Raw genomic sequence first — 12,789 nt, 5'->3', positions numbered from 1 at the left:
TTGTATTTGTGGAGCTTTTACCTTTCCTTTGAAAGACTCTTGAGGAGGTACCTGGCTGCTGTGAGACCCTGCTTCATTTTGCATCACCTCTGCACTGCCTCCTTCTCTAATGGGCATTTCAGAATTAGAAATGTGGTTTTGCTTTATTAAAAAATGGGAGAAAATACCTTTAAGTCCAAAAAAAAAAAAAAAAAAAAAAGGAAGGCTTTGCCATAGTGCCATCTAGTGAGCCAGATGTGAAGGTAATTTAAATGTTTTGGATTTTGGGTAGGGACAGTAAACTATTTGCAGCTTGTCCCACTTGTTATGATCTTATCTAGACTTTCCCTGCTGCTGCTGCTGCTTCCCTCTTGGCGTGCGGCTGCAAGAGCAGTAGCTGCACTCACAGTGGAGAGAGGAAGAGACCTGAGGGCTGCTTTGCAGATGTTGACTCTGGCACACATGCCGTGAAGTGGTTGTCATTGCTGCTCTAGAAAGAATGGGCTGCCATGGGATGTTAAGGATACTCCCATGCAGATCTTCCTCTACTACTTAGTGGTTTCAGTGGCTAAATATGTCCTGGTTAAGTATCCCCTTTCCCCCCTACCAACAATGGCCAGGCCAATTGTTTTGGTATTTGGAGAGAAAAATACTCATTTGATGCCAGAAAAGAAGAGAGAGTGCAGATGTTTGGAACGTACCAAAAGGCTGGAAATGATTCTTTGCCAGGTGGCTAAAGAATTTGTACTGGGCAGAAGCTCCTTTTTTCTGGGTGGTGGGAGATACGGGGAAGTCAAGGGAAGGTGACATTCTGGCTTTTGACACTGCTTGGGATTTTGGTTTTTGTTTTTCAATATAGAATCTGCTTATAACAAGTGGAAGAGTGAGCCAGCCAAAAAATGTTGTCTTTAGCAAGCCCAGATCTCCACAGTTTTGGAGAATGTATTCTCCTGTCCTTTGCAGATGATGTCCAGGGGATATTGCTTTTCCAGTTGGATTTGCTTGAGGTGCAGCTACAACGGTGTATCAAATTGAAAGTATCAACTTTTATCTGCCAAAGTGTTAAGGGAGTTTTAAGTGAACATAAGCATAAAATCTGCTTCCAAGGAGGAGAGCATTTGATCTTTGACTCATTACACAGATGCTAAATCTGATGCAAATCCATGTAGCTCTTCCTTTAAATCCTTCTGGCTCGAGCAGTAAGAAGAGAGAAAAAGGTTTCAGATCTCAGAAATATAACTATGTAATGGGAGAAGGAACCATTCACCAACTACTGAGAGAGAGAGAGAGAAAACAGCAGAAATATAACTAATTTCTCCAATAGTTCTTGAGTATTTCCTCTCTCTAGAGCTAATCTAACTAGATTAGTATTGAATAATGCCAAACAGAATGAATGGGAGAACTACCTCATCAGGTGCTGGTAGTGACAGGGAAGTTCTCAGTAAGGAATTAATTTCCAATGAATATGAAAAACAGTCAACTGGGAACTTAACAGCTATACTAGTGGAGACCCCTTCACAAGGATGTATGTATCATATTCCAGTGACTGAAAACACTGATAAAATGGTTTGTCCACCACTGTATGAAATTATGTAGCATAGGAGGGAATGCAAAAATGTTAGGGACCCCAAGAGCCATATTCCCAACCTATATGTCTTCATAAATGTGTGTTTAGGGACCTTTAAAATACATACAGATCAGATTTTCTCAAATTTGCCCTGCGGCATAGAGGAACTTATCTCCCATTGATTTCAGTACCTAAATGGGAGTTGTAGATCTCAAATTGTCTTTGAGGAGGTAGCTTTTAGTTCCTGGTTATTACTGAGAATAAGAATACTTGTCCATAGCTGGAACCTTTTAATGAGTTTTGTTAACTTTGGCTAAAAGACTGAACAACTCTGTGTTCCCTACAAATCAATATTCCAGGCCAGATCCTAACTCGAGTCCTGCAGTGCACATTGCTCCACTAACTGATTTCTAAAATGTGAATTGTGTGTAGAATGATATTATAATTTCCTGCCTTTTGAGTGGCTGGATGTGCAGCTTTAATGTTCTCTTGATGTAATTTTAATGAGCTTTCCTATGGATTCTGAGTGGGAGAAACTTTAAAAAAAATCTATTATGTGGTCTAGACACTACTCAAATGACCTTATTCCCACAGAAGTAAGAAATTCAGCAGGGAATTCCTCCTCCTGAAGGCTCAGGAAACTGCAGCTTCGGACTTAAAGGCAGTATGATTGAAGCAATAGTTCTCATGGAGTCCAAACTCAGTTGCTGCACATATCATGAACTACAGAGCAGATGAGGCAAGGGCTGACAGGCTACTTTATTTTTTTTACTGTCAGCTATGTATGTATGCATAGCACAACCTTCTTCACTCTGTATATTTCGAAGTGCTAAAAAATCATACCAATTGTACTCTGCATTCTCAAAGTGCAGATTTCAAAGGTTCATGACTCAGTCAAATCAAAATCAATTTGCACCAGAACACTCAGAGGCTCTTCTTCTTACTGAGGGCCATTTCTATGCTAAATTTCAACTCTCTGCTTGATTTTGATGGGGGAGGGAAGGAGAGGAAAAAGTTGCAAAAATTCTCATAATGGTAAAAATGTTTTTTTTTCACTTCTTTCTCATGCCAAATAGTTGAACTGCATTAATTCAAACAAAATTTCACCTTCTGGGCAGAGACCAGGCCAAGAAAATGTCACTCCAAAAGGTGAAAGCGCAACTGAATTAGAAAAAATGTAGCTTGGAAAGGTACATGAAAACTTAAATACTCTGATCAGTAATATTTTTATACCAGCTTCACTTCAAAGGAAAAAATATTCTGCCTTATTCCACTGTAATAACTGTAGAGAATGAGGAACAGCCATCAGCATGCTACATGATAATTGATTTTAATCATTTGATGACATTATTATAATATATAATAATTTGGTAGCTAGGTCTCACCTCTGTGTTTGAAATGTAAAATCAGTTCGTTGTCACTGTTTTTCCTGGCCCCGAAGCTGCCTAAAACTCAGTGTATGTCTGCACTATGAATGCTAGGGGTGCAGCAGAGCCATTTCTGAACACGCTGAAAGGGGCAAGCCCAGGTCCTTGGGGCTTGACGAAGCTATGCAGAGCTCTGCGTGGGCTGGTTGTGGCTCAGCAGAATATATTAATGTATGTGGAGCTTTCTGTGGCCTTGCTACCTCTGTTTAGTTGGCTCAGTTATTCATTCCTGTACAGAGAATAACCTGAAGAACATCTGAAAATGGCTTTGTTGGCCACAGCCTCACTCAGGGCTTTCTCCTCGTAATGACCACAGTCCTACCCCGAAAATCCGGTGCATTCTTCTCTCCCTTCTACCTCCTGTGCTGGAGGAAGGCGGACAAAAAATAATAGTTCAGTGTCTGTGCCAACTGACTATCCTTAAATTAAGGTGTCCATTAGGGCAGCCTTTAGCTTCTTTTCCCCACAACCCTGGGGAAAAGTAATTGTATCATAGTCCAGATTGGGGTAACTGTTCCACATGTGTTGCAGGAGATGTGTTGTTAAAGACTTCTACCATAAGATACCACAAAATAATTATCATTATTTATTCCTTCGTGCACTCCCTGGAAAACAACTGGTTTTGCTTTTCTTTTTCTTTTTCTTTCTTTCTTTCTTTCTTTCTTTCTTTCTTTCTTTCTTTCTTTCTTTCTTTCTTTCTTTCTTTCTTTCTTTCTTTCTTTCTTTCTTTCTTTCTTTCTTTCTTTCTTTCTTTCTTTCTTTCTTTCTTTCTTTCTTTCTTTCTTTCTTTCTTTCTTTCTTTCTTTCTTTCTTTCTTTCTTTCTTTCTTTCTTTTAGATATATTTGAAATCAAAAGCAGCACATGGAAAATTTTTAGTATTGTATTTTTTTCTGAGGAATGTTCTGACAGAGCCCAAAGTTGGTGATAAAATCTAAGAGGAAGAGAAACTTAAACTGTCTGGATCTAAAAATTGACCTACTTTGAAGGTTGTCCCCTATAAGAGTTTAATTTACTGATCAACCAAATGTAGATGTATCGGTGTTCGTGTGCTGTGATAAAATTCTGCAAAGAACATGAAATGTGACAATGATCTTTGAAAAGCTAGGTTATAGGAGTGATATTACAGATTTTAGTAATGCTTTAAATTAAGTGTCTTCAATATGCTTAACCTTGCATTAAACTTAGATTTAATAAGACAGATGTGTATTAAGTACTGAATATACTTAAGGGAGCAATCTTGCATTGGCAGGGGATGGACTCAATGACCTCCTAATAGTTCTCCTCCATCTCTAATTTCTATGATACTAATTGATTATTAAAACGCTTTTATTGAGGATTGATATGTAGCTATTATATAGTTATTAATCTTACAACCCAACTGATATTTAATTTATACATGATTTTAACATGCAATGTCATTTTAGTTTTTAGAGAGTAACTCAGGACAGCGTATTCATTGGAGCTCTGAAAATTCTCCCTGGGAAAAGAAGCTGGATGTTTTGGGGTTATTTGGAATTTTATGATAAAATCACTCTTTGCAGGAGTAAGTTTACAGAGTTCTTCACATTAAAAATTAAATGTTTGCCTGGGATACAGCATGGTTCTGAAAAGATAAAGAAGCTTGTCATGAAGAAAGGTGCATTTATTTTGTTTAAATACCGTGTAATGTCAGATCGCAAACAGTAACTAAGTTTCAAATATTTTAAAGGTAACCTCTATCCCAATTTTAGAATTGCAAGGAAATTTCTCAGAACTGTGGGAGCGAATAAAGTGGTGCAGGGATTTTGAACCTACAAAATTCATTTTTGTGAATGTTTGGCTAAGCGAAAAGCAGAAGATTTGCAGAGCTGTGTTATTAATTCATCTTGTAGATGCCTAGGGCCATGGCTCATAATGGCATTCCTTTCTTTTTAACAGACTGTCAGGATTTTCAAAGGACATCCAGAAAGCCATAAGTGTCTATTTGTTGGATGTATTTCTCATACCCCAAAGGCTTTCTTTGATATGGACTGATCTTTTACATTTATTGATGGAAGCTGCATTCAAAAATGCCCTTTGTGAGAACATGCAATATCTCAAGAGTTGCAAGCATCTGACTTTTGGCTAAGAAATTATGAAGTATGTCAGAACTCTAAATGGTTTTTGAAACAGGATTTTCAAATAATTAACAGCAAGGAAAAATATGAATGAATGCAAAACGTGATGCAAATATTTACTAATGCTTGAAAAATCTTTACTTCAAATAAAATGGAGGAGGGTGTGCAAATGCTGCTTGATTTGCTCATAAGATTTTGAGATTCTTGTGCCTGCTTTGTGATAAATGTTTACATTCAACATATGTCTTTTGATATCAAAAGTGTAACGACCAAGTTTTGTTTTTTAATCAGGAGGCTGGAATGCAGATGGAAAAGGCCTTAATGTCTGGGACACATTCACCCATCAGGGAGGAGATCGAGTTTTCAAGAACCAGACTGGTGATGTAGCTTGTGGCAGCTACACTCTGTGGGAGGAAGGTTTGAAATGTATCAAACAGCTTGGATTGACTCATTATCGCTTTTCTCTTTCCTGGTCACGTCTGTTACCTGATGGGACGACAGGTTTCATCAACCAGAAAGGCAATTGTTTCTTAAAAATAGAAGGTTGCAGTTTTAATTCAAGGTTATTGCTGCAGTCTGGCATAATTAATCCGGTATGCTATTCTGCAGCGTAGCTTTGAAATTGCAACTTTTTTTCACAGTAATTATGGGATGATTTTTATAGGTTTGCAACAACTTACTAATTAATATTCTAGATCCCCTTGGATAGCAAAATCTTTGGGGATAGGATTAGTATTATGTTTCCTATGTATTTTTTTGCTTACTCCATTTTTTTTAATTGTAACTCTAAATCACTTTGCTTCATCAAAATATTTATCCTTACAGGGATCCTAGCCATGAGGATATTTTTGGATGGCTTTCAAGAGACAAATCTCTTATTTGGCCAATACATTTAGATAGTTTATCAGTATAACCAGATGTACTGAACTCCACATTTACTGTTTTACGCTGGATAAGAGAGACAGAATTTCTGCAGATATTTTCATTAGTTAGAAAATGAGGGGGAATTCTTCATACTCAGCTAGAGGTTATGCTTAGTTCTGTGGCAAACACAAGCCAGTCCACGCTCTGAAAAGAAGGGTTTTCACAATCTTATCAAGTGATGTAAACTTTAAGTTAACAGGGATGCAGCACATAAACAGGTTGGTCAGATTACTAAATGTCAGATACAAAATTTTTTTGCACATCTGCTTTGTTTTTTTAACTCCTCAGGTATAGACTGAAGATGACTTACTATGAAAAGAAAGAAAAGGGCAGATTTATGTATGCATTGTGGGGAAAAGAAGAAAGAAGGAATGAAGGGAATTATAAAAAATAAAAGGAAATGAAGCTGAACCATCAAGGACAGGAGAATCAGGATAGTTATCTGAGGCCTCCTGTGTGCTGGTGGGAGAATGTTCCCATAAAAACAGTGAAGTAGGGTTGGATGAACGTCTGATTCTCAGTCCTATCTCTTACTCTTTGAATCTCATTTCAACAGAGAAAATATCTTTGTACTGCCATGAAAGAATTTGCCTTGGTAATTCTTTTCTCCCACTGGTTTAAAAATGGCAAAGATAGAAAGCTACAAAGGAAGGAATGTCTTAAAAATGCTCCTCCAGGTTGTTGTGATCCATACTGGATACTCCAGAAGGAGTGTTTTGCTGCAGAATTTTGGTCCTGTAGAATTTCAGCTGTTGAAGTGGGCAGCAGCCCTTCCTCTGCATCCAGCAGGAGACACTTCCCACCTGCAAGTGGAGCCTTTGTTTCAAGAATTTGCAAGGGGAACTGGTGACTCTGCTCTAAACAGACCAGCCACCCACGTCCCCCGCAGCCAGGGCTTCAAGACTGCGCCAAAATCCCATAGAGGCCTCACTGCAAGCTGCGCCTTTGCCACCACAGTGTACAGCGCACAGCCTGCTTTTAGCAGCACAGTTTCTCCGGGAATGCGTTGTGTGGCCTGCTGAATTCATATTTGGCTGAGAACTTGTGGTATCTTCCTTGTCTGTCACTGCTACTGAACAGGTTTCATTGTTTAGTTGTCAGAGTGGGGGAGAGCAAACAGACATGCGGGGTGTGCTTCATAAGGAAAGCCAACATTCTGACAAACCTCAGCTATAATTTCAGAAAATGCTCACTTGATTTCCAGTATAAGCAGTTGCCTGATTAATATTATGAACTTTACGTTTAGCAAAAGGGCATTGGAGGAACTCCAAGTAGGCCGGTTTTCATTAGGCAGGAGTTCACTTCCCTTGTGCAGTGATCTGTTGAAGCAATCGTAGCTCAATCGCAAGGAAAGGCCATCATCTCCTATATAAACATTTTTACAAAGAGCATGTGAAGAATTAGAAAGCTTAGAGCACTGTCCTTTCAAATAAAATCATTCACGCCAACTGATTCACTATCAATTTCACACCTAAAACGCAGGACATTTGAAAACCTTTAAAATCCTTCTGTTTCCCACTCATGGCGTGGTGGTGGGAAGCTCTTTTACAGCAGCAATGCTGTAGTTCTGTTATTGCCAAGAAATGTCAGGTTTTAGGTTAAAACTTATCCTGACTTTATTTTTAAAGAATTTTTGTACATTTGTTTTTACCCTAGGAGCTCCTCTGAGCAGAGTAAGTTAGCTGTTAAACACTAGATGTCAGTCTGGAGGAGGACAGAAGTAGCAGGCATAGGGGCAGCGTCTCTCGGAGAAATGGTGTTATGCCCTACTTCAGCAAAAAGGCAGAGAATCAAGATGGGGAAAAATGATGGAAAAGAGAGAAGAACAAGCCTTCATTTTCCCATGTGTTCCTTAATGTCTGTAATCCCGAAATGTCTGGAGAGTCTCCAATCCAAGTTGTGTATACCTGCTGGTATACCTATGCCTATTTTCCCCAGGAGAAACCTTCCTTCTGCATTCTGCTTTTAGGTGACCTACAGAGATAGCCATAAAAATGAGATCAGGCTATTTTGGAAAGCATGAAACAATCTGGAAATTTGATTTGATATTTATATTTTCTCAGAGATGCAGTTTCTCTTTCTAACACAAAGCATAAATCTTTTCCATTATTGGTGTTTAATTGATATGTAAAAAAATGATAGCTGTTTGTGATTAAATGTCAGAAATTTTGCGAAGTAATACAAAATCTGAAAAATAGAATCGGAAACTTTTATTGTCTTCTTGGGAGCACTGCTCTCAATACCATGAAACAGGATCCTGTGCCAGTGAAGGTATTATTTTATTAACCCTAGATTAAGTTTTTGCATTAAACCTTGCTGGTCCATCAGCAAACAGTTAACACATGAGCAGACCAGTTGCTGAAGTGAAACATGTCATTGCTCAGGGGCAGTAGTAACAGCCTGTGAATTTGTTTCTAACTGGATGCAAATTGCAATAATTTTCTTTTTCGAATATTAAAATTCTGATGAATTTCATCCCTTTTTACATGGTGCACTCTCAGCCATATATTGCTTCAGAATGTAATGTGTTTTTGTGCCGCTGTATTTAGAAAGAAAAGCAAACTACCTGTGAGATTTATTGTGAATTACTGTGTAAAAACACTTATTGAGTCTTGTTGTTATAAAGGGTGCATATGCGTTCATTTGTTTGCGGGAAGGAGCACTCTCAATCTGGGGTTCATAATTGCCTGTTACAGTAAGTGCTATATTAGAAAAAGAGCTCGACAGAAATCCTTAAGACCAGCCATTTGAAGTTAGGGCAATTTAATTCTTACACTGTCCTTTTCAAGATAAAGCAGTATAGGGTTCTGTGTCAGCATTCTTAAATATCAGCTGAACCTAAAAACCTAAGAGAAGAAGCCAGTATAGTACAAACTTATTTATTCATGAACAAGAAGTGGCCTGTTTTGGAGTAAAAAAATCTCTGATTCACCATCTGTTAAAAATAATAATTCATACCATACATCATTTCTTAATCATACCTTTTGTTAGTCTGTGCAGCCTAGTCTCCCTTTCTTCCTTTTCCCCCTCTCTTCCATATTCTTAGCTTCTTTAATCCTTTCTTAGTTTTGTATTTCAATCCACCAAGAGTTTGGGGACTTTCATTGAATTTTAGATTAGATTAAAACCAACCAGCATAGTTGTATCTGGGTTTAAGCAAAATTAAAGATGCTTGTATGAGAGCTTAAAGTATCCTTGTATTTAAACTTACAGTGACCTCTCAGCAGCATAAAAATAGTTCTTTAGGAAACATATTCATGTCAGCCACAGCTAAATCCAAACAGAAGTTAAATTCCTGTTAAGACCCTAGAAATACATCCCCAAAGTTTTCTCAGTGTTGGTCAGCTTAAACAATCCATCCAGAAAATTACAGTTGGTCTCTGTCATGTCAAGGCAGGAAAGGGTAAGAAAGGTTGGAATTCTTGCGCTTTTGAAGAATTGAGATAATTCCTTCTTGCAACTAGAGCTGTCTGTAGTTGTAGCAGTGTAAAAGGAAGAGAGTTGGTTTCTTGGATAAACTAATATCAAGTCATTCCTGTTGGTAGCTAAAGAGACCAATGCCCTAAATTCTATCTAAAAGCTATCAGAGCACAGTGAAAAGCCATAAATGTCAGATAGATCTGGCGAGACATCCTGTCTAGTGAGGGAGCCATTGAATTCACACCATTCTAGATTCTCTGTAGTTAAAAAATATGGAGTGCCTTGGCATTATCCTCTTTGTCTTGATGATGCTATGGAGAATGATGGAAAACAGAACAGCCTAGGAAAACAATTTACCTGTCTGAGCTCAAAGCATAAAAGACCACCTTGGTTACCTGGCTGAGTCTCACAGTAAACTTTTTAAATCTACAGTTTTTCAAGGAAAGAAACATTTTCATTAGGAACAAAACCATTTGTCAGAATTCAAGTGTAAGGATTTTTCCAAAGCATTTTGGTCTTGCACATGTCACTATGATCTCATTCAAGCATTTAAATGAAAGGACCATATTTTCCTGTAACTAGCACCCATCAGCATTATGCTTTCTTCTTTTAATATTTTTAGGAATTAGTTACTACAAATTCATTAACGACCTTCTGGCAAATTGTGTCCTGTCTATGGTCACACTCTATGAGTTTGACTTACCTCAGCCCTTAAAAGATGAAAGTGCCTGGAGATTTGAAAAGATCTTTGAGACCTTTAATACTTAAAGAATGTGGACTGGTGCCTATAGCTGTGAAAATAGATTAAGTAGACCCTCTGGACTCAAAATTTGTAAGAAATTAAGAAGCAACTAAAAGGTACCTGTCCTTTAGACTGGTTTATAAGAACAATATTTATGGATAGTGAGTATCCAGGTATCATGAAGTTCCATATTTCTGCAATAATTTCTAATCAAAGTTACTTATCATTAAGGCTTCCAGAATTTATTAAAGAAGAAAGAAAAATGCGCATGAGCACTGCTAACTACTAACTAACTATTTCATTGGACCATGAAGCTGAACAAATAATGGATTCTTCTTGGCCTGTTGCAACTGGGAGCTCATGGCTGGCAATAGTGCTATGCAATTTTCACTGTCTTCCAAATTATATACATGAGACTCACAGAATCATTTACTAGCTGGCTTTACTGGCTCCTTGCCTTGCCTTGCCTTGCCTTGCCTTGCCTTCCCTTGCCTTCCCTTCCCTTCCCTTCCCTTCTCTGCACATCTTAATGGCATAAGATATTATATAAGTATATAAATAAACAAGTCACCTTGGGATTCTTGATTTAATTTTTGCATGCTGGCTGTAAAGAGTAGAAGCCTTAGTACTTTCTTACTGTCTTCGTACTTGATAGTTATTTTACAGTTTTAAATGACACACTAGTGTTATATCATCTTTTGAACTCCAGAAATGATCTTTCTGATGCCAGCAGGAGGACTTTCCTGGCATTCATCTGCTACTGGCAATGGGATGTGTGGTGGCTGCCAGTGCCAAGGGGTTAAGAAGCAGTGACAATAAGCAGATGCTAATGCAGGGAAGATATTTTAGTCTTCTCATTAAAATAAGTCATTTCACTGTCTTCATGGATATTTGCACAGTTTTGCTTTTCCATTGTTAGTCATAAAAGGTCAGCTTATGGAAAATTAAGTTAATAGGGTCAGTGCAATTTGATGAAAACTAGTTTTAGTTTGTAGCTTATAAAAGACAGAGGGTAATGCATCTGATTTTATGGGCTTTCTTACATCTGTTCTGAGTAAAACTTCTGCTCTCTCATTCTAGGATATGTATAATAACCCTATAATTTACATCACTGAAAATGGGTTTTCCCAAAGTGACCCTGCTCTACTTGATGACTGTCAATGATGGCAGTATTTGAGGCTGATTTTACAGGAAATTTTAAAAGGTACCATTTAAAATGATGAAAGATCAATTGTGCAAACTTAATACAATTTTCCTTTGTACCTATTTGCATTCAGCAATGACCAATGATTCTTGAAGCTAAAACTCATGTAAATCAGGGTAAAGTGATGTAATTAGGAAAAAAAAATGTTTAACTGAAAGGAAAGCAAGTAGTTTCATCCCTGATTCCTGCACTTGGGATGGAAACCGAGGCAAATGTACTCCATATACATATTATTTCTAAACTCAGTTTTGCATGGCCACAGTTTTTCATTCAAGCAACCACATTGATCTTTAAAAGTGCTCATCACTCACACTCCTCCTTGTGAAAGATAAAGTTAAGTGCACCTAAAAACCTGACCATTAGGTCTCATGTACCTCACAGAATACAACCATCTCATGCAATATTTCATGCCTGTGCAAAGTCATTAAGCCCTTGCAATTCAATTTCTGCCTTTGTGTCAGGATGGTCAAAAGTGCACAGGCAAAGTCCTCAGGATGGGCACAGGTATAATTCTACTTTTTAAAAAGATGTTTTACTACTAGCTTTGATAAAAACAAAGTTGGTCCAATGCAGAGGTCTTCTGGAAATTCTGTCTCTATTTTTCTCATGTTGGTAGTATTCTCAGGGATAACTCACAGGGAATAGACCTTCTGGCTATATTTTGAGTGAACTCACTGTGTACTAGTCCACAAGTGAGCCACAAGTTCAAGTTTTCAACTCAGATGTCCTGCAGAACAGGATATTCCAATGTGTTCACTTTATTCGAGATTTATATGCTTATACATTTATTAAGTGTTATGTAAAGCAGAGCATTTACTTTAATTGTACTGCATACAGTATCAACTTGACAGCAATTCCTTATATTTTGTGCTAACTTCTGAAACCACCAATACAGGCTCATTCATGCAGTGAGCTCTGGGTCATTACAGGGGCCTATGTGGGTTTCAGTGTAGGATTTGACATTCCTTTTTTATAACCATTTTGTTTAACAAAGAAATAAATTTCCCTCACTACAGCGAGAAGTGTATCCACAGCCCATGACTGCACTTGTAAATACAAATATTTCAATATTTTATTATTGGATTGATAGTATCCTCACCTTATATTTTATATAAAACTCTTAAAGTTGAGATGCTGTTAATTTTTCCCTTAAATATGTTGGAATGAAGCAAAAAAGAAAATGAGATACAGGGAATGTGGATTGCAATAGGATGTGCAGGACAGAAGAAAAACAAAAAGTAAGCCAGATGGTACAGTTAAGAGGCTTTTAAAAATGCACCTTAAGTTACTTGCAGTCCCTTCTGGTCTGCCTTTTTTTTTTTTTTGTCCTTTTCTCCCCGTAGACTTCTGAGAGTTGTAATAAAACCTTGTATGCATTGTTGTCACTGCACACTTTGACCTTGCTCTCATGAACTAACCATTTAGTCTG

The 12,789-nt window shown here is 37.7% G+C and overlaps 1 protein-coding gene across 1 annotated transcript; it reads left to right on the top strand.

Annotated features, from left to right (window-relative positions):
• The first annotated feature begins 1,368 nt into the window (after positions 1 to 1,368).
• LOC104568695 (cytosolic beta-glucosidase-like) lies at positions 1,369 to 11,371 on the top strand. The gene is given in 6 exon segments (XM_088540058.1): positions 1,369 to 1,504; positions 3,811 to 3,891; positions 5,362 to 5,589; positions 10,037 to 10,138; positions 10,288 to 10,433; positions 11,237 to 11,371. Coding segments are annotated over 6 exon segments (828 nt in total).
• The last annotated feature ends 1,418 nt before the right edge of the window (positions 11,372 to 12,789 follow it).

Source organism: Tinamus guttatus, unplaced genomic scaffold (genome assembly GCF_059628265.1).
Source record: "Tinamus guttatus ecotype Peru unplaced genomic scaffold, ASM5962826v1 Tinamus_guttatus_pri_ptg000052l, whole genome shotgun sequence".
Classification (NCBI taxonomy): Eukaryota; Metazoa; Chordata; class Aves; order Tinamiformes; family Tinamidae; genus Tinamus; species Tinamus guttatus.
This window is presented reverse-complemented; position numbering and strand designations above follow the sequence as displayed.